This window comes from Notothenia rossii (genome assembly GCF_949606895.1).
Source record: "Notothenia rossii genome assembly, chromosome: 11".
Classification (NCBI taxonomy): domain Eukaryota; kingdom Metazoa; phylum Chordata; class Actinopteri; order Perciformes; family Nototheniidae; genus Notothenia; species Notothenia rossii.
Genome location: NC_136910.1, coordinates 41689901 through 41711430, shown reverse-complemented (window position 1 = coordinate 41711430; position 21530 = coordinate 41689901). Strand labels below are relative to the sequence as shown.

At 41.0% G+C, this 21530-nt stretch overlaps 1 protein-coding gene across 3 annotated transcripts; it reads left to right on the top strand.

Annotated features, from left to right (window-relative positions):
- Positions 1-646: 646 nt before the first annotated feature.
- LOC307024752 (AP2-associated protein kinase 1-like) lies at positions 647-21086 on the top strand. 3 transcript variants are annotated; one of them, XM_079659136.1, is made up of 20 exons: positions 647-1666; positions 2983-3101; positions 4544-4652; positions 4808-4950; positions 5377-5498; positions 5843-5924; positions 6351-6483; positions 6591-6694; positions 6960-7042; positions 7201-7361; positions 7681-7802; positions 8502-8894; positions 9486-9649; positions 9748-9941; positions 10024-10110; positions 10292-10387; positions 10828-10935; positions 11176-11352; positions 12816-12920; positions 17932-21086. In XM_079659136.1, exons 1-20 carry the CDS (start codon positions 1507-1509, stop codon positions 18612-18614), a joined length of 3345 nt encoding a protein of 1114 aa, XP_079515262.1. In that variant the 5' UTR covers positions 647-1506; the 3' UTR covers positions 18615-21086. The 3 variants fall into 3 exon arrangements, with proteins under 3 accessions (XP_079515262.1, XP_079515264.1, XP_079515263.1); XM_079659138.1 differs by lacking the exon at positions 17932-21086 and adding an exon at positions 13258-16804; XM_079659137.1 differs by lacking the exon at positions 17932-21086 and adding an exon at positions 13252-16804.
- Positions 21087-21530: the final 444 nt, after the last annotated feature.

Here is a 21530-nt window from a genome sequence, read left to right as displayed (position 1 = left end):
TTAATCAGTCTTTTTTTTTTTAAATACACAGACTTTATTGTGGTAATTTGGTTTTGCTAAAATGTTTCAGAGTTGGGAAGTCGGTCTCAACATGGGCAAGAGTTGTCAGACTAACATACATGATAAAGCAATCATCAGCTGCAGTCATATCAATATTGTTAAAATCCTGATTTTTTCTTTATTGCTTAAGTGGCAATAATCTACTGGTGTGATAGATACTTGATACTTTTACATTAGTATTTCTCTTCACAAAATATGAAAATAAGCTTTATTCTGATACACATTTTTAGAGAGAAACAAGTTAAAAAAAAGTAACTTGTAACTGTTTGTGTTAAAATAAAGTAGTGGAGTAAAAAGTACAATGTAGTGGGGCATAAGTATAAACAAGCAATAGGCCTACATGGAAAAACTCGAAAGAAGTAAAAGTACAAATATTCAAAAAGTACAATACTTGAGAAAATGTACTTTGTTGCTTTTATTACTGTTATTACTGATAACCGAACTGAACTAGTGCTAAAGGGTGTTAAAGGTGTTCCTCATTTCTCGTATTTCCGGGCTGAGCGATAGGACTTGAACGCCCCATATGACCACATTCGCTAGGGGGAGGGGAGGCTGCAGCTTCGCTCTGAACTACAATACCCAGAACTCCGTCCGTGCGTCAACAGCAACAGCTAGGATGTTGCGATATCGCTGGCAGCCAAAGATTGCTGTGGTTGCAGAGATTAGGTTGCTGGGTTGAAACCTCTGCCTAACGTTTTGGTAGATGTCAAATTGTGTGTTGTTTTATCTGCAGTCGCATCAGACGGAGGATTACGTTGTCTGTCGACCCCGCGCGTGCTTGTGTTTGTCAATGGCTGCAGCGGCGCTAACACGTTAGCTTACAACAAAATCACAGTTTTAATCTAAATGGGAGCAATTAAATAGCTCGACGGGCAGCTATGTGCCATCCAAAGGCGGCTTCACTTGACTGAGGATGGAAAGATTGTTCCAGGTATCGCTAACACACAAGTCACACGTCGGATACATCGCAACATAAGACATTATCTTCTCAGGATAACCTGGATAACCTTACACGAAATGTCATAGCGCGATAAGTAGCTAGCACTTAGCTAGCTCTGTAATGGCTGGACGAGATGGAGAAGGAGCTAATGTTATCATCATCAGCAGCCGACCATGAACAGCTGGATGGATAGCTAAAGAAAGACTTTCTCCGGAGATGCTTTAGCCTCCTGGGTGGTGTAATTCACTTACATAACAAGCGAGTCGCAACCGCTCTAGCTATCACCAACTGGCTTGTGTTTGGCAAGCAAATGAGATCTGCAACCAACACATCTGTCAAAATCACAAGTGACGAAGGCATCCCTGCATGGTTTGAGACTAAAAGTAGACTCGTCCGATTTTAGGTGCACATTCTGACCAGCATTTATATATCAGTGCAATAATTCATTGCACAGGAAACAAGCCCTTCATCTGATTGATTGACACACCTCCTGTCAGTCTGACAACATGAGGAAGTTCTTTGATTCCCGTCGGGAGTTGGTGAGTTCCGGGCCCGGTTCTGGAGGGGGGGGAAGCTCGGGGTCCAGTCATGCAGGCGGAAATTTCATTGGCAGAAACTTCACTGTCGGGCGGCACCAAGTCACTGTGGAGGAGATCATTGCTGAAGGTGAGAAGGGGTTGCGCAGGCCGAATGATGCCATTTATTGTAACCTCTATCCCTATATATTTAAATGCATGAGATTCAATTTAGAATATGATGTGTGTCCCGCAAGCCAAATACTTGAGTCACATGACAGGGCAGGCCGGGATGTAACCTTATGCCATCCCCACAGGCATGATGCATTCATGAAAAAAAGAGGCCTACTGCCTTTCTCAGCTTCACACTGACTAACACAACTGCTTCCTGTTTTATGAATCAGAAGTGTGATTGAAGAATGTGCATACCTATCTGGTGCAGAAAAAGCAGTTATTGTATCCCCTTTTTATTTGAATGAATGAAGGGTTAATGTGTAGTGCAATTGTTGTATTTCTTAATAGATACTGATGGTATGACTGTTTGGCATCAGCAGCACATTTACTGATAGTGACGTGGAGGCCTGTACTTGATTCAAAAGCAACTATTCACCATTTAAACCTGGGAATTTGGTATTCTTCTTTTTCTATTGTACAGTTTATCTGAGCATCATGTAAGCCAATAGTAGCATATGTGCTAAGACGAGTACAGTAACAATTACATGAGAGAATATGGCAGTGATGAACCTGCTATTGTCAAACATTCCTTTACTCTCATGAATTTTGATTGAACATAATCTTCTCAACCATAGGGTGAGATAATTACATCTCCTTTACAGTACGCAAAGCCCTAGAACCAACCAAAGAAAACACACGGTTATAAGTGTCTAGCAGGGAGAAGACAAATGTTATTTAGCCTGCCCCTTACTCAAAACAAAAACAAACAAAATAATGAAATAGTTTGTCAATTACAGCTACTTGCCCTTCAATACCGACAGCAACATGAGACAAAGTGTGATAGAGCTACCGTGCCATACAATACTTTGTCGACGAGAGGATGCAGTATAACCGCAATGTCTGCCTGAAACTGATGACCCTGTCACAAGTGAACTCGGCAAAGTGAATTTGTGGTCTGAGCTATACCAGATGGTTAGGCCTCAATGTAGGCCTCTACGTAAACCCTGCAGCAACGCTATGACTAATATATAACGCTATAAGGCTGCACCATTTGGTCCTGATTATCCTTTTTGATATCCAAACCCAGCTTACAACAGTTGTGGAAGTAATTGGGTGTAAAATGTTCAGCTACATTTCCAAAATGCACTAAAGAAAACTTGTGACAATGCTGTGATGCTGGAATTCCCCATATCTCTTTTACATTTTCTATTAAACCTGGCAATAATGTTTTAGTGTGCATCTAGATTTCGGGGGTTGTGACATTTCTTTATGTTTTCTTTCTCATCCCTTCAGGTGGCTTTGCAATTGTGTTCCTGGTGCGAACAAATCAAGGGGTGCGCTGCGCCCTGAAGAGGATGTATGTCAACAATGAGCATGATTTGCAGGTGTGCAAATGCGAGATACAAATAATGGTGAGTTGATTCAATATTTCCCTGCTTGTTCTCACACAGTTCTCATGTGATCTGCCATCAGGATTTTGCCTGGAAATAAACAAGAAATCTACATGTACAGGTTCTCTTTTCTCTAGAAAAGCAGAGAAGAGAACTGCTTATTGTGTGAGTCCAATACCCAAAGATATATAGCTTAATGTCAAAGGAAATCTCCATTTTTGACTATCTATTTATTTATCGGTTATCAAAATGGTTGGCTATTATTTTTACGTTGATCAATTTGTCGAGAAACATTGAAGCTCTGCTGTCAGGAAATCCAAAGAACAAGTGGGTTCAGAACACGCATGTTCGCTCTTTATTGATTCATCTGGTTCTTGGTGGGATTTGTTTTTATTTTCATAGTGCTGTCTTACATGTTCCGCTCTCCCCCTGAGGTGTTTTGTGAAATGAGTCAAAGGGGTTATTTCCATGAACACCTTTCATCAGTGAGATTGTTCAAAGGTCCTGAAGCTCTGGTTGTTACCCTACACAGGGTATGCTGCCGGGTTACTTGTATAAAATAACATAAAGCTGTCCCTTCTATTAATTTCATGGACAACACGCAGGTAATAAAAGAAGAGTAGTCACATATAGCCTGACCTCTTGACCTGGTAAAAGAGCAAGAGCAGCAGATTTAGGATTTATAGTGACTAACGTATATCATGGTACCCTACTACAACATTTACATTATCTAGAAGCATTTTTTTGTGACTGCACTTCTACATTCATTTAGTTCAAACACATGTTCTTTTAAGTCTGAAGGACCACACAGGAAGGAAGGAAGGAAGAAATGGATCCTCCGATTACATACACATGTCTGATGGTGTAAACATTCATCAGTACTACATGCAATTCTTCCTAGCAACTTACTGTAGGTCCTAGTTTTTCTTTTTAAATCAAACTAAAAGACCCTAAAAAAAAAAAATCTAAAGTGATATCTGATGTCATTTATCTTTTTCACATGACATTCTTTACCTCTCATTCTCCTCACTCGCTTCCTCACACACATGCACACACAGGCGCACACCTTCACCCCATCTGCAGTACTTGACATGTTTTCATTACGTAATAGGTTCCTGATGTTGCTCTCCATTGCAACTCCCTCTGCAGGTGATGGCCTCACACTGCATCGTTAAACACTGGCCAGATTAAACTAAATGTGTGACGGCGTTTAACTTCTTATTTACCTCTATGCAGAAAAACAATATGGAAGTATTCCTTCCTCCTCCATCGTTTTGTTGTATCGCGTATCATTTAGTCATTTTTGTGGCAACCTTTCTGAAGAATGAATCGAGCCCTTATGAAATGCTTTCATTCATTAGTAGTCCCATTTGATGCAGGTTAGCAGTAGTTGTGCTTTTTGGTAAAACCTTTATGAACGGCGGTTTGTTAATGCTCTTTAATGCCTATTTGTGTCCTTGCAGAAAGACCTTGTTGGTCACAAGAATATTGTTGGTTATCTGGACTCCAGCATTACTGCTATGGGATCAAGGGATGTGTGGGAGGTTTTCATTCTTATGGACTTCTGCAAGGGTGAGTGCTGAGGGGGGAATTATTTAAGAATACTGAAAGAATTTGAGTTTGGGTCCATTATCAGTAATTACACAGAATAAAAAACACAAGTTGAGGTTCAATTGTATACCAGTGATTGTGTTTTTGACGCTGTATAATGTGATATTGTTTCGCAGGGGGACAGGTGGTGAATTTGATGAATCAGAGGCTGCAGACCGGCTTCACTGAGGCTGAGGTGCTGCAGATCTTCTGTGACACCTGTGATGCTGTTTCTCGCCTGCACCAGCGCAAGACACCCATCATCCACAGAGACCTTAAGGTGATACATTTGGCTATTTTTATTCTTCGCAGTGTGTTGCCCCGGCGTTAAAACCAAGGCAACACCTACTGAAGATCACCATGCTTAGTAGTTGAAGCAATATGATTGATATCATGTGAGATGAAGCTGTGTTTGATTATGCAGAGCTCCAACAGGAGGGGAGAGGAGATGGTCAGTTGTCAAAATGCTCCCAAAACCTTTCCATTTCTCCTGAGCGCAGTCAACTGCAGCGTGTCTGTCGCAGTCATTTTAGGTTACTGTCACTCAGCGGATTTAATCCATATGGCAAGACTACTTTTTATTGCAGTGGTGTTTTTTAGAATTACATTAAAAAAGTTGAGTAGTTTGTGTGTCAGACTGTATTAGAGCATAACGGCTCTGCCTCCTAACAGTGTTTCCCATCCCTTCTCCTCATTTGATTGTCAGGTGGAGAACATCCTCCTGCATGACAAGGGTCACTATGTGCTGTGTGACTTTGGCAGCGCCACCAACAAGTTCCAGAGCCCTCAGACTGAAGGAGTGGCCGTCGTGGAGGAAGAGATCAAAAAGTTAGTGCGTCTAGTTTTGCCCCTGCAGCTTTCATTCATTAGCATTCCTTTTAGGTCTAGCCTCACAGAAACGCTCAGCCGCTTTTCAATCATGAGCAGTCTTGTTGTCTTATTAAAGATTCATTATTGAATTTCAACTATGGACTGCAGGGTTGCAGAGTTTATGCTTTCACATTTGTGCAAAACAAGCTTAGTGTGGTGTAATTAGTAATGGATGTAATAATTAACTTTATTTGCATTAAAGTGCATCTATGAGCAGATGGAACTATGTCAGCTGTTTTTCTTCACTGACACATTGAACCAGTAGTTTATTTAGTTTTGTTGTTGTTAATGTATTCCTTCAGGTACACAACTTTATCATATCGTGCTCCTGAGATGGTGAACCTCTACAATAACCAGATTATCACTACAAAATCAGATGTCTGGGTGAGTGAGGAAACACTATTGTGATATCCATAACAAGAACGCACGCACGCACATACAGTACCCTTTCAAATAAACACCGTAGCCTCCATTCATGAAAAACAGGATCAAAGTATTGATTTGATTATACTCCGAGAAAATAATACCAATCATTCATGCTGTAGTTTTTACAGTAGAACCTTAGTTTGACATAACGATAACATATTAAACCTGTAGGCTTGTTACAGCAGGGCGCAGATGTTTTAGATTCAGTCATGTTGTTAAAATGTTTGACTGAAATCACAGTTTTAAAAATGTTAACAGCTGGTATTTAGAGAGGCAAAGGTTTTGTTTTGTACCTTATTGTGTATTAATTGTATTATTAAGTATTTCCCTCTCCTCTCCTCCTGTCTTTGTGTGGTGTGACGGGGCATGTGGTTGTTTCTCCAGGCTCTGGGCTGCTTGCTGTACAAAGTGTGCTTCTTCACTCTGCCCTTTGGTGAAAGCCAGGTGGCCATCTGTGATGGCAGTTTCACCATTCCAGACAACTCCCGCTACTCTTATGATCTGCACTGCCTCATTCGTTAGTCCTTCTCAAGTGTTTTTAATGTTTTCAAAAACAACTAATTCAGTTTAAATAGGAATATCAAGTGAAGCTTTTTGAGTTGCTTCCTCGTGGTTGTTTTTCAGGTTACATGCTGGAGCCAGACCAAGAGAAAAGACCTGACATCTACCAGGTCTCCTTCTTTGCTTTTAAACTAGCTCAGCGGACCTGCCCTGTCCAGAATGTGAAGGTCAGTCTCTCTCAGCACCGCGTCAGCTGAAATATTTGGGAATGCTTGTCTTGCTCTCATCAGGGATTGACTTTGTTGTCGCAGTGAGGTAGGAGAATCTGCACTAATTCATCAGTTGCAAACAGTAGAAATAGTCTTTATTGTTACTGCTGAATTAGGAGGTTTTTATTGTCTAATTGTATATTTTTCTTTGTCACTACTACAGTTCTCTTCTGGAAATTCAACAAACAATTCTATTGTTTTTGTTTTTCTTTCCATTATCCAGAATTCTCCAATTCCCTGTAAACTTCCTGAGCCAATCAAAGCGAGTGAGGCTGCAGCAGCAAAGAAGAACCAGGCTAAGCCCAGGCAAGCAGGCTCACACTGTCCCACCATTAAAGCTGTAGTAACAGGACATGTTGTTGAAGTAAATAGGTTCAGTCAGTGTTCTGATACTCATTACATAATTATACTAACACTATTTGCCATGATTAACAAGAAGGCCAACATGCTCCTTTTGTTGCCAGATTGACGGATCCTATTCCCACCACTGAGACCTCCATCACCCCCCGCCAGAGGCCCAAAGCCGCCCATGCACAGCCCGCCGCTGGCATCCTCCCCATCCAGCCGGCTGCTCTCACCCCTCGCAAGCGGGCTAATCTCCCTGGTGGTGCAGCTCAGCCTGTGGGTACGTACTGCACTCTGTCCTTTCTCCTCTCTGTCATGGGGAAATGAAGCTGGACTTTTGATGAATAAAGAGGTGCTGCATACAGACATCTCTCTGATCCTTTGTTTACAAATTGATACTGCAACCTCAACAGGAACAGATCAAGTAGGCAGGTTAAAGCAATCTAACCACAGGCCCAAAGTGATGATGGAATGTTTTCCCACACACTCTGAGTTCATACCGTTTTCCTCTAATTGTATATATTATAATTATGAAATTGATACATGTTGCCTTTGCTGTTGAGTAATCTGTAGTCTCTGCTCTTTTCAACATCCTCCAGGAGTCAGTCTGAACCTCTCTCAGCCGGTTGCAGCTCTGCAGTCACAGAAGGCTCAGACTTCAGTCCTGCCGATCGTCCAGCCGCAAAACAATTCAAATCAGGCTGCAGCTCCACAGAAGCAGGTACATACTGAATTACACTGACAGACAGAGGAGCTGTTTACAGGGGTCTATTAATAACTATGGAAAATGATCCGTAGACAAATGTGGGGGGAAAGCAGCAGAAACAAGCATCGCCAGCAACGTATAATGCATGTCTGGCTTTTTGTGTTTGGATTCTTAAGCAATGATCTTCTTCACGCAAGTGCTGTTATTTCATACATAGTAGCTACAATTTTAGTAATTGTTTAATTCATTTATCAAGTTAGATTCTGGACTGTAAGTCAGACAAAACAAGCTCAAAAAGTAGCCTGGTTCTCTGGGAAATTCACAGTATACAAGACAGTATACAAAAAATAATCATAAATGTCAGCTTACACAAATATATTAAATGAATATATTAAGTATGTTTGGCCAAAGTAATGATCTTCTTCACACAAGTGCTGTTAATTCATACATAAGTAGATTGATACAAATATAAAGTGCTACAATGTTGGTAATTGTTAAAGTCATTTATCAAGTTAGAGTTTGGACTGTAAGTCAGACAAAATGAGCTCGAAAAGTAGCCTTGTTCTCTGGGAAATTGTGATGGGCATCAATCATAAATTGATAAAAAATGATATAGAAAAAATAATCATAAATGTACAGTTGCTGTGGGACCTTGGGCACCATCTCAGTTAAGATGGTTTGCCGTGTGTGACAGTGTATCTATGTGTGATGCAGGTGCAGCCAGCCGCAGAGATCACAGCAGCAGCAGCAGCAGCAGCAGTGGTGTCTCCAGTGACCAAGGCTGAACCCCAAGCACAGCCCATAGTTCAGCAGCAGACCATCCCCCCCCCCTCAGCCAGCGCCCCCTGCCAGCAGGCCGCTCCATCGAGCCCGGCCGCTCCTCAGCGTCCCGCTCGGCGTAAGCAGGCTCAGCAGCCAGCGGCTCAGGCTTCCCCCGTCAAACAGGCCCCAGGTCAGCCGCTGGTCTCTCAGCAGCAGCAGCAGCAGCAGCAGCAGCAGCAGCAGCAGCAGCAGCAGCAGCAGCAGCAGCAGCAGCAGCAGCAGCAGCAGCAGATAACTCCGCCATCAGCCGCCCCCTCTGAAAGCAGCCTGAAAACAGCTGAGACGGTGAGTTCTGCACACTATCCAGCTTCAACATGGTCGAACATCGGAGAGCAGTCAGAATTAAAGAAGTTTAACTTTATGTGTGCAATGTTTTAGCAGCATGGCCTCGTGTTCTGGTTATTCTCATATCCATCAATTGTTTCCATTTCTTCTTCTTTCTCTTTCTTTTCTCTTTCAAAAATCTTAATATTTTAATATGTCTCAATACCATAAAAGAAAAGTTGAGAAAAAAAGATTACAAATATATATATATAATTATATGTAATAATAACAAATACATGACCCTTATATAGCACTTTTTTCTAAACACTCAAAGACGCTTTGACAGAGAATAACACATGTATACATATTTTTATATATATTTGTATTTTGTATTCCTCTGGATTTCTGGGAAACGGTACTTAACTTGTGTCTGTACACACAAACTGAAAGATTAACGAAAAAGTTGACTTTGACTTAAATAAAAACTTGATTACATTAATTTTCCACACATTTCTATCAAACACTGAAACCCATTGTCCGTGACACTTTGTTACTTGTGACACCCTCTATAGACTGTTTCCTGATCTCCTGTGTTTTGCTTCTTGTGATCAGACTCCTCCTTCCTCTCCAAAGACAACTGAAGAGCGAGGCCACCAGCGCACCCCGAGTGACGCCAAACCGAGTGATGTCACAGTGAGCGGCTTCGCTGGAGTTCCTGTGAGCGACCCCTCGCAGCAGCAGCCGCAGGGAGCTAATGCAGACGCTGCCCCCAACCAGTGCGTTGACCCTACTGGAATACACCTGAAGAGAAACCTCAAATCAAGCCTTTTTCCTTTACTTATGATCTTATGTTATAACCCTTCTTTACCTGTAGATCACCACTTGCATCTCCACCCAGTACCGCCCAGCTTGTTGACTTTGGTGTTGTTGATGGGGGCCAGCACCAGAACAAATCTGGACCCCCTGCTGAGACCACCGACTCCGCCTCTGCATGGAACCCTTTTGACGATGATACATTTTCCAACCTCTCTGCAGATGGTTTCAAAACTGAGGACAAAAAGCCTACAGGTACTATCATCAGTGCTACTGTGTGTGCATGTGTGTGTTTAAATGTGTTGTTGATTCATAACTGGGAATTTCCTTTTTTCAGATTTACTTTTAGAAACTAAGCCTCCATCCACAGAGGAGTTGATACCAGGCCTGCTGGACTTAACTGTGGATACACCCCAAGATAATGGTACGTCACATTCTATCTTTGTCATTGCCCTCAGCTATTTATGAATTAAAACAAGAAGTCTGGACCCTTTTTATTGAAAGGCACCAACAAAGAAATCTGCTTCCTCCCATAATGCTGTTTTTTTTCTGATTCGTGATGGATTAAAAGTCTTTGCTGTAAAAACACTTCTTCTGTTTCCTAGATGAAAGAGCATCAAACCTTGTTGATGTGGATTCAGGAGCCTCTCAGCTGGTTGTCCCAGATCCTTTCAGTATCCTCGATCTGTCAGATACACCAGGTAACGTCTCTCTGTGGGTTTATGGTACACACATAAACCTCACCCCTTTGTAGTCTTTTTCTTTGTTGGTATTGTGTATAAATATTGTCCATATACATAAGTATTCATTCATGACAAGCCAGAAAACAAAATCCTGATATGTTATTTCCAAAACCGTCAATACCTGAAAAAGCATTTGTTCATGGTCCTTAGCAAAGTGAATTAACGTTGAATAAATATTTAATTATAAGTGCATGATCTTAACGTCAGGTGCATGATCAGCAGCAAGTCTGGCTCTAGACTAAATATCCGTCTGTACAGTACACACTCTTAGCAGTTGTTTGTTTGTTTGCTATACCGGTATTATTTCAAATGGGTTTTTAAGTGTGTAGCTGATATTTGTGTTGCACTTTGCTCAAATATGTCTCATTTATCGTCTCTTATTATTCACTGGCCTCCAGAAAAGCTGATAGAAGGACTCAAATCTCCAGAACCGTCTTCACTCCTGCTTCAGGACCTCTTGTCATTGTCTGATCCCTTCGGTGGCTCTGTGGAAGTGGCTGCAAAAGGTGTGTGTGAGTGTGTGTGTGCACTCCGTTGCAGGCATATATTTTGTTTCTAAGAGTTTAAAAGGTCTGGAAATATAAAAGCTTTTCATTTGTAAAAGTAACATAAGTCCAAGGGTTGGTGCATGTATCTCAGGATCTCTGTAGATCTTAGTCATCTCTCCTTGTTCTCTTTACACTTGAACCATATCTAACCCTTTTCCCTCTTCTTCCCTCACCTGTATGTCCTCCGGCCCCCTCCAGACCCTCTCACCACAGACGACTCTCTCCTGGGCTGCTCTCTGATCTTCGGTTCCTCCGCCCCCCCGGCAGCGAGCAGCAGCAGCACCACCTCCTCCCTCTCCTCCGCTCCCTCCTCCGCTGCCTCTGCTCTGGATGATTTCAGTCTGTTGTCTGGGGACTTTGCACCGCCTGTAGCAGGTAAGCTGTGCACATCTGAAGACTGGTTTATCCACACGGGTAAAGAGCCCCGAAGAGTCTCAAGAACTCTTTCTCCACAGAAGCAAGACAATTGCATTTATAGAGCATCATTCCGAAACAAGGCTTTTAAAAATGTAGAACAGAAGGCATTTCAGAACGTTTCACATAGGACATTAATAAAACATTCAAATGCATTTAAGGACATAAAAACTAAGCGCGTGAACAAGCAAGTTACTCAGTACAAATAATTGTATAAGCATTTATGGACGAAATTCTGCAACATTTTGGCTAACATACTTACTTTGGTTTATTCCTATTATATGCTTTTGGTCTTGTATTGCTTTCTTTTGGAGAAATATCAGAAATGCTTCGGTTTCTTAGGGCTATTATTTTATTCCCAAAGATAAACACAGCACATGTTGTTTACTGAGCTAAATTGTATGCTACAGTAGTCATTACATTTTAAACCACTAAGGGGCAGCAAAAGCATTTTCATCACGGATTTAAAAAGATGTATAATCCAATCTGTTTGTCGTCATGACTTCATACAGTTTCAACATTAAGCCAGGTAAAAACAATTCAAAACCATATTTCATATATGTTGTTTTTTTATGTCCGACATTGAGCGCTTCATAGCTGTGTCGTAGTTGTTGGCTCTTGACTGGTGAATGAAGGCTTCTGACTTTCTGCATCACAGCCTGGCATGATGCCAATTATTACTGATGCATCTTATTGTTTTATCTTTTAACTACTGAAGAGCTTCCGATGTGTTAGTGCACTCACTGCTGATTTTGTTTCTCATGCTGACTAAGGTATTGAGTTATTTGATTGTAAGCCTGAACTACGTTTGGATGAATTATCTATTCTACAATGTTCTTTTAAATCCGCCACAATGATCCTTATTCTAAACGTTTCACTCCCAATCTAAAACCTTCTGGGCTCTTAAAGAGGACATATGTTGCTCATTTGTATGATTATATTTGTATTTTATGCCTCTACTCTGAAATGTTGCTTTAATGTTCAAAAAACTTTTTATTTTTCTCACACTGCCTGTGCTGCAGCACCTCTTTTCACCCTCTGTCTGAAACCAGAGCCAAGTCCGCTCTGATTGGTTAGCTGGCCAGCTCTGTAGAGATTGTTCAACTTTTTAGAGATGTCCCGTCTCTTAGCCTATCACGTACAATGTGTTGGAGCGCTAGCCAATAGAATCACTGGTGTTATGTATTTATGTCACTGTTACGGTAATAAACAAAAGAGTCCTATAAGGTGTTCAGACAGGGGGGGAGTGTGTGGGAGAGTAACTCCCTCTGGGGGGAACCTTTGGATTCAAGCCTTTGCAGACCATTTACATGCACAAAACCTATATAACACACTATATTAAAAAAATGGAAAACCCCAAAAAGCATAATAGGGCCCCTTTAAGACTTATACATCAACAACCCACCTTTCTTCGTCCTCTGCAGACTCGTCTCTCCTGATCTCAGACTTGGAGCTGCAGCCGACCCCAGTGGAGGACCAGGAGGACGAGTTTGATCCGATCCCCGTCACTGGCCGGAAGAACTCCCAAGGTTAGTCTTCACCTCCTCCACCAGTGGGTCAAGTTGCTTTTTAGGAATAAATACAAAGTGTTTATTGGGTCTTCCCTCAGTTGCATGCTGATATGCTAAATAATGAACATGATAGTCAAACATAGTGCTAACAGGATCATTACAGGATCTATTTAACGTCCTCAGTGTTTTAGATGTAAATGGGTAAATTCTGCCCCCTCTCTTTCTCTCTCGACCTCTCTCCCCTCTCCTTTACTGCCGTGCTTGTTGTGACTCCCGCTCTTCTGCTCCCCCCCCCTCCCCTCCTCCTCTGTTTGCCTGTATTCGTCTCCCCCCCCCTCTCTCCGGCCAGTTTCAGGAGGCCACTCGCGCAGTAACAGTGGCGGCTCTGAATCCAGCCTGCCCCACAGCTTGGCCCGCTCTCTGCAGCTGGTGGACCAGCTCATCGACTTGTAGGCGGCTCCCCCCCACCCACCCCCCCCCCCCCCCCCGTAGACGCTGTAACACCGGATTATAGACTGGCATAGCATAACGGCAATCAACACTGTTGTCATCGCTCGCTTCCTGCACCCCCAAGCCCCCCCCTACAGTAGAAACGTCTCTCGCCTTTCTGCGCTTCTTCATACCTCTCAGTCATTGTCTGGCTCCTCTTCACCCCCCATCTCTCACCCCCTCACTCACACTCTGTCTTTCGGCCAGTAACACTAACAGCATCCTTCCTAAAGACTAACCATCTTTCTGTCAATCAGGATATACTTCTGCTATCCAGTTTGTTTGAGCAATATTGCATTATGTCTAATAGCAAACAATAGGAGATCATTGTTGTATTGTACAATAGGCATAGTTATAAGTGGTTGTAGTTATTATCGTGAACAAGTGATATTGTCGTTGTTTGCCTTTTTCAATTCTCCTTTATTTGCACATTTTAGACTACTAGTTAAACCCAGAGGAAAGTGAAGTGACCATTTGTTTAAAAGAGGTCAGTTTATTTCTTTTTAAAGGGAAACTTAGTCATGTAGGCGACATCAGGCTGATTTGCACAGTGTCATTAATGTTACCTCTGTCAGGGCTGTTTCGTGGAATATCGAAAAACAATTTAATATATATAGATATAGATTAGACTGAAAATTACAATCTGGAAACAGCCATAAACAGATGTCCTATATTATGAGTTCTTGTGAATAACAATGAAGAGAATAACAGGACCTTAACAGTTTTACTGATCGGACTTTGCCGTGAAAGTGCCATAAAACAATCTGTAAACAAACTGCAGACAGTTAAAACTATCAATATAATAGCAAAATAAATAAATGACAAATTAATACATTTTCAAATGAGAATCAGTTGGCTTTTATTATGATCTTTTTTAAAAGTGTATACTCTAAGCAAGCAATATTTTGATTTGCAATTAAATGACAAACTAGGGTCATTTAACATTGTTCATAGCAGTGTGCCATATCTATAGAAAATGCATGAAATCATAACAATAATTTGATTAATCAGCAGTAATAGATGAATAGACAAAATAAACAATAGCTTTTGTCTATAGAGCAAACATTTAAGGCTATTCAGGTGTTTTTTTTTGGCACTAAAATGGCATTTAAAAAAAAGTAATTTCCACCCACTTGCACTTTTTGTTTGAATATCAACATGAACACCCATTCCGCATCGTGCAATCCTCCCTACATTCCTGTCATATGTTCACTCCTAATTGATGTAAATAGATATCTGCATCCCCTGCAGGCTGTTATTTTACCGTGTATATATTAAGTCATTGTCATAAAGCTTTACTTGTGGAAAACATATTGCTTTACTTGTGAAATATCACATATCCATCCATATATATATGTACATATATATGTGATAGATATATGACTGAAAAATGACATTGTTTTCCTGTTAATAAATGTTGATATGAATAGAGTGTTAGAGAATGAATGTAAGAAATAAATAGTAGTCTATAATAATAAAATATCTATGATTCTGACACCATAATCACTGAAGAATATTGAAGAATACTCTATATAAATATTTCATTCCTCTTTGTGAAATTGTGGGTTGAGAAGGTTTTTCTTGGTTTTATCTTATTCAATTATTGTCGGTACATTAAAATGTATAGATGATATTCCTAGACTGTTGGAAATGAGTCTGAATCCCATGTTTTACTCCGCCTCCTCCTCCTCCTCTTTGTGAAAAGAAAGTGAGCCTGTGTTCACACGGACTGATGAAGGATTATATTTTTTATTCAAAAACAGTTGACAGTTGTACGGAAAGTGGGAGTTTAACTTCTCCGAATTCTGTTTCATTTCATCGCTACTAAATCTAGAATTTCTCTGGAAAATTGTGCTTTTGTAAAGCTGTGTGTGTGTGTGTGTGTGTGTGTGTGTGTGTGTGTGTGTGTGTGTGTGTGTGTGTGTGTGTGTGTGTGTGTGTGTGTGTGTGTGTGTGTGTGTGTGTGTGTGTGTGTGTGTGTGTGTGTGTGTGTGTGTGTGTGTGTGTGTGTGTGTGTGTGTGTGTGTGTGTGTGTGTGTGTGTGTGTGTGTGTGTGTGTGTGTGTGTGTGTGTGTGTGTGTGTGTGTGTGTGTGTGTGTGTGTGTGTGTGTGTGTGTGTGTGTGTGGTCAGAATTGTTGAATGTGTTTTCCAGTAGCCTCCTTGTGTTGATGTTTGTTGCAAATACGGTGACAGTCACGTTGTCGTTAAAAATCTCTTCTGAAAGCACAGCCCCTCCCCCTTAAATTCTCTCAGGAAGTCCGAGCTACATCTGAGAGTTGGATTTGTTTTGGCCTCACACCTCCTCTGGAAGTCTGCACTCCATGTTACTGAATCTGTCTGATAGGCTCATGTGTGAGGGGCTCTGTGAAGTGTGAAAAGGTTCATATGCCAACAGTGGAGGTGCAACAACTCAGTCCAGGGTTTGAAAAAAATCTGCAATAGAAACGTTTCTGTAAGGTCAAACAAGGTTATCTCCTCATGCATGATTACACTTCGCTGGAGAGCGATCGGTCTGGAGAATTCTACTTCAAATAGTCTTCAGGTGGCACAGTCATTTAGATTCATCAACAATCTGGATTTTATTTGGTATTAAAAGGTCTCTTTTTGAAAGAAACGTTTGGTCAGATAAAGTGCATGGATCGTAATGTTTTTTTTATTAGATTAGATTCAACGTTACTGCAGCTTTATTGCACAGAGTAATAAGACGACGAACAACAATTTTGACGTGCTTTTAGCTTAAAATCTCTTTCTAAACCTTTTAAATGAAATACAATAGTTACCTTGTAAGGCAGCAGTGTCAAATAAATCACCTTAAATCTGAGAATTGTACTTAAAACATGGAGCAGTGACTTCTTCACATGTTCTTTGATGATAAATATAATGATAAACATCTTTATTCCTGTCTAATTTCAATTGTATTCATTTACCATCTAAGATTGAGAGTATTTTGAGTAGAGCTCCTGATGTAAACTATTGAATTACATCCTTTTATCTTTGCAGAACCTTAAAGGAGAGGCACGTCTCTGAGGTATTTCCTGTAGGTACTGCCTGTGAACTGAAGGCTCTTGTTGTTTCCATCTTTCTCTTAATGACCCTTCCTCTGAACAACTCACAGTTACTGCTTGAGCCTATGCAACCCCCGAGCTCTCTCCCTGTAGCCGCCGGTGTTCCGGTGTTAAATGGTAGTGAGGTTACTCCTTGGTGTGAAACAGAAGCCCCTCCTTTTCTCTGTTGTTTTTGCCAAAAAATGAAACCTGTTGATTATCTGATTCTTCTGAGTGTTTTGAGACTACTCTTGTCTTGATGGCCCAAACCTGCGTCAGAGCTGTGGTATCGTGTGCTCCTTCTATTTTTGTGAGATAATTAAAGAATTCTAAAGGGATGGCAAATAAAATACAAATGTGAATGTCAACGTGTTGAGTATTGATTGCAAGATGTTCTTAATGTCCTGGATATTGGTTGAAGTTACTCAACCGAAGAACTAATATATTATTTAAAAAAAGGTGTTGACTGTTTTCATAATGATCGAAGTGTCCCCAGTTAAGTTGCATTATGGGTAATGTAGGCTCCAATGTTTGTCATGAGACTAAATCATTTGTTCGGCTAATAATATCAAAGGAGTCATAAGCTATTGAAACGGGGTAAAGATTTCCGTGTATAGATATCTGCATGAAGTTCATTGAGTCCGGCTTAAATGATCTGGTCATTTATTTGTAAATGTGTTCAATAATATATTAGAAGACATCACACTGTGTAATGCACTAATCCAAATGTATTCTGCTCAGATAGCAGGTTAAGTCTTATTCAGGTAAGACCTTCATGCTCTATTGTATTTGTCAATACATTTAGTTTTTTCCCCACTTTTTTACTATTGCTTTAACTTCAAAGAGGCTATCCTTTTCCTCTCAATTAAGTGGAGTCACAAGTCAGGGATATACCGCATTTTAGTGGATTTTGATTATTTCTGGAGCCTGACCGACAATTATAGACTAATTACAGATGTTTTCTATATAGAGAACACAAACACGTTTACATTTGAACATTCAAATGTGCAATTCATATTTTGCTCAACAGTGGAGCACTGACACGACATTTGATCATGTTTTTCTGTAAAAAATATATATCTGCCCACTGATACATCGCTGATAGAAATCTCTATTGAACACTAAAATCCTTTATAGGTTGGGCTATTTTTCCAATCACTCTTATAAGCTTCCAGATGCAAGATGTATGATTGAAAGAACTGGGATACAAACCCAATCTTTGACAAGTATGGTTTTGGGTTTTGATCCAATTTGGAAACTAGAATACCAATGTATTGTGGGAAAATGTCTTCAGCTAACATAGCCCAACATATTGAACAGATGGCAGTAAAACACATGAACAGAATACAGGTAACACTCATTAACACTCCTTTCCTTAATGTTTATGTCATGGATATAGCTGTATATATTAAATTGTAGATAACCTGTAAGAGGTCAGCAGATCTTTGATGCATGTGTCTTCATATCTGACCCTTCTCCATCTCCTCTCTCACAGACCTGCAGAGGGAGCTCAGCAGTGATGCACAGAGAGATGCTCAGACTGAGGCTCCTGTGCAGCTCTCTGAGGAGAGTCCTAGGCCGGAGATCCAGCCAAACAATGCTGCATGCGTCTATGATAAACACATGTTGCCATCAGATGACAGCAGCACAACACCCCACACAATACCAGCTACTTCCACCAGCCTGCCTTTTATTCCTGTCAACCCAGTGTCCCAGTTGCAGCCTCCAAACAGCCCGGTCTCCTCTGATGTCTTCCAGCTGGCTCCTTTCAAAACGCCAGCAAAAGAGAGTAAGATGCCCTTCAGCAGCCCCTCCTTCTGCGAGTCGCTTAAACCTGCTGACGCATCCGATATCTTCCTCCAGGCACCGTTTGGAAAGAGGCAGGAAACCACCCAAGCTAGCACTCACATATCTGAACCGCAGATTGAAACCAGCAAACAGTGTCCCCCGGTCCCAGAGTCGTCCCCTCCCGGTCCCCAGTGTCCCCGTGTCTGGGCCACCCCTCTGCTCCAGCAGCCGGTGGCCGTGCACCGGGTCGTCTCCAGGATCGGTCAGCAGGCCGCGGTGGGCTCCGTGGCAGTGGGGCCCCTGCATTCCTGGACCATCGGGGGGAGACCCCTGGAAGACCCGTTCACCGCTGCACCTTTCCACCCCAGATGCTCTCAGGGGAAACCTTGATCATATCTCTGAGGCCAAGTCACAGCGTAATTCTGTAACTTAAAGGTCACCTATTATGCAAAATCCAGTTTTTCATGTATTTTATAGATCAACATGTGCCCCCTCTGTGTAAAGAGATTCTGAAAGTTTCAGGAAAAAAGATTGGCTCACTTTCTGTTCTGATCCATTTATAAGAACCTGTCTGAAAATGAGCTGATCAGATTTTGGCCACTTTATGATGTCATAATGATTTTTTGGCTTGTGTAACCATTAGCCAATCACCAACCGAGGTAACCCCCCCCCCCCCCCCACACACCTGATCACCTGAATCTCCTCCTAGAGCACCAATAGGCGCGTTCACACCGGAGTACTTTTCCCACAAAGGTTCATGAGAACTTAGTTCATGAGAACTCTGTAGTTCTTATGAACTAAGTACAGATCGCGTTCACACCGGAATAAGTTCCTGGCGAAGGATTAGGCAAATGAAGCCGCTGACGTCACTTCTTCTTCTTCTGCGTTGGGTTTACTGGCAGGCCGCAAACAACTTCACGACGTATACTGCCACCCGAAGTCCCCGGCCGGAAGTCCCCAGAGTTGGGGACTGGCTTCAGTAGAAGCTGCTAGGACTCCCAGCAGCTTCTACTGAAGCCTTCCGAGTAAATCGCCAAAACGCCGACACCTCCTCATCTCCACCGCTCCCATGTTTTCTTTTGTGTTGCCATAAGTTAGTCTCTCTGCGTTTGTGCGCTGGGCTAATGCTAATAATGCTAATGCGAGGATAATAAAATGGCGGCTTCACAATACTTTTTGGAAGTTTTACGGGGCGTGGTTTGCAATCCGCCCAGCCAATCAGACATACTGTAGGAACCTTTTTCTCCCACGAAAGTACCTGCTCTCTAGCAGGGACGGAAACGGGGGTAAAAGGGTTCTGATTAATACATTTTAGTTCCGGCTCTTTTTGGTGTGAATGCGATATTTCGGAACTATATCGGAACTAAAGTGGGAAAAGTACTGCGGTGTGAACGCGCCTATTGTATTCTTTTTAACCAAATATCTCTCAGAGGGGCGTGGGGAGTGGCTCCTTATTTTCATCTAAAGTAAAAGACAGAGAATCAGCAATTTTGAAACAGGACTGAAACAGAGGGGATTATGGATTGCTACAATGATCTGTTTGGTATTCAGAGCCAAACACTTCAGAGACATGCTTTGTATATATCTGAGACCTATAATATATTGATGAAAAACAGTATAATAGGGGACCTTTTTAAAGAAGGAGCTTCAGTCGCAGTATTACCCACATTTCTAATGTAGTTTTACATTTATTACCATTACTGCAGTATTAAAACCAGTATATTATATGTTTACTGGTTATGTAGCTTTTTAAACTTATGGTCTACCTCACTTGACTTTATGAGTGCTTCATTTTAGCACAATTGAGAAGCTGGACTGAGGAATTCTTAAGAAGAACTTGAAGGAGTGATCTGGGAATCATTTGAAACTGAATTTAGGATATCAAAAAGGGTTCACCTAATCTGTCGTTTTGATCATGCTAATAATAGTTTATTCAAATAATTTCAAAAAAACAGTGTGTTTATCTTTAATTCAAATATTTGGTTCTGTTTTACTCAGACCTTTTTCTGTGTGCTGTAATATTTAATATAATTGTATTGCAATATAAACAAAAGCTTAGAGATATAGTAGCTGTTTGAGTTCAAAACAAGTCAATCAGTTTGGCAGTGATTGCATGTTCCTAAACTTTAGTTTGTAATGCTTTGTTTACATTTGAATTACAGATGTTGCCTTTAATACCAGGCGTATTATGTTTCCAAAATGGTTGCAGGCCTGAAGAACTGTAGATACCAAATATTTTACTGCAAACCAAAGAAGTATGGACATTAAATGTAATGATGTGAGACCTTTGTCACACAGCTAAGGGACAACACATATTCTTACAGTTACAACACTAAAATACTCCTAAAAATGTAAGAAAAGAAAGACAATTTACAGAAAATCTGAAAAGGCTGGTCATTGGAGAGCTTTACTGGAAACCATATGATGTTACACTTGGAAGACTTTGATCATATTGAGCGCCATTTACCTGCATTTTTGCTTAATAATGTTTGCAGGTTGATGCTGCCTTTTCCAACAAACTACTCCAGTTTCTCTGAATTAGCCTCATAATGTTAGACTTTTTAAATGAAACATATCCTGTCTGTAGTTCGATATTCACTGATGTCTTACAGCATGAGGTGACGGGTCAGAAGGGATTCTCAAGAACAAAACAAAACTCCATCTCTACCAAGCAGACGTTTTAGTAAGTTTATCATATTTAAATAATGCTTCTAAGTTTGCCTTATTCTTTGTTACAGATGGACGAGTTTTTGTAAACTATGGTGCCTTGCCATGCTGACGGTATCTGTGTATATCTATATAATAATGCATACGTTGTCAGTGAAAATGAAACCTGTACTTTATTAAAGGTTATTAACATAATTGCATCGTACTGTTTCTACCCATGCCTTATTGCCAACTCATTTTAGAGGGTAAACCTGTTCAAATGTCAGCCTCTTTTAAGGAGACAGCAGCCAGAACCCACATAGTTTCAAAGATGTTGTGTGATCTCTCAGTTGTGTTGATAGACTTGAGATATTTACTTTAATAGGATGAAAACATCCCTTTTCCTCTGTGTCTTAGATGAAGCAAGATGTTTTTGCTCCTTGCAGGCTTATCTTTGGATGGTCAAAGGGTTTGACATACAAATGGCTTGTGAAATAACTAACACATTTGTATTTAATGTTTTTTCCATTTTACCTCAGCATTTCTTTATATCTGCATGATGTTAAATGAAGAAACTTTCCTAAAAAGTATAAGTCTGCTGAGGTAAAATGGAAAAAACCACTAAATACAAAGTGGGGTTGCTATTTCAGAAAGCATTTT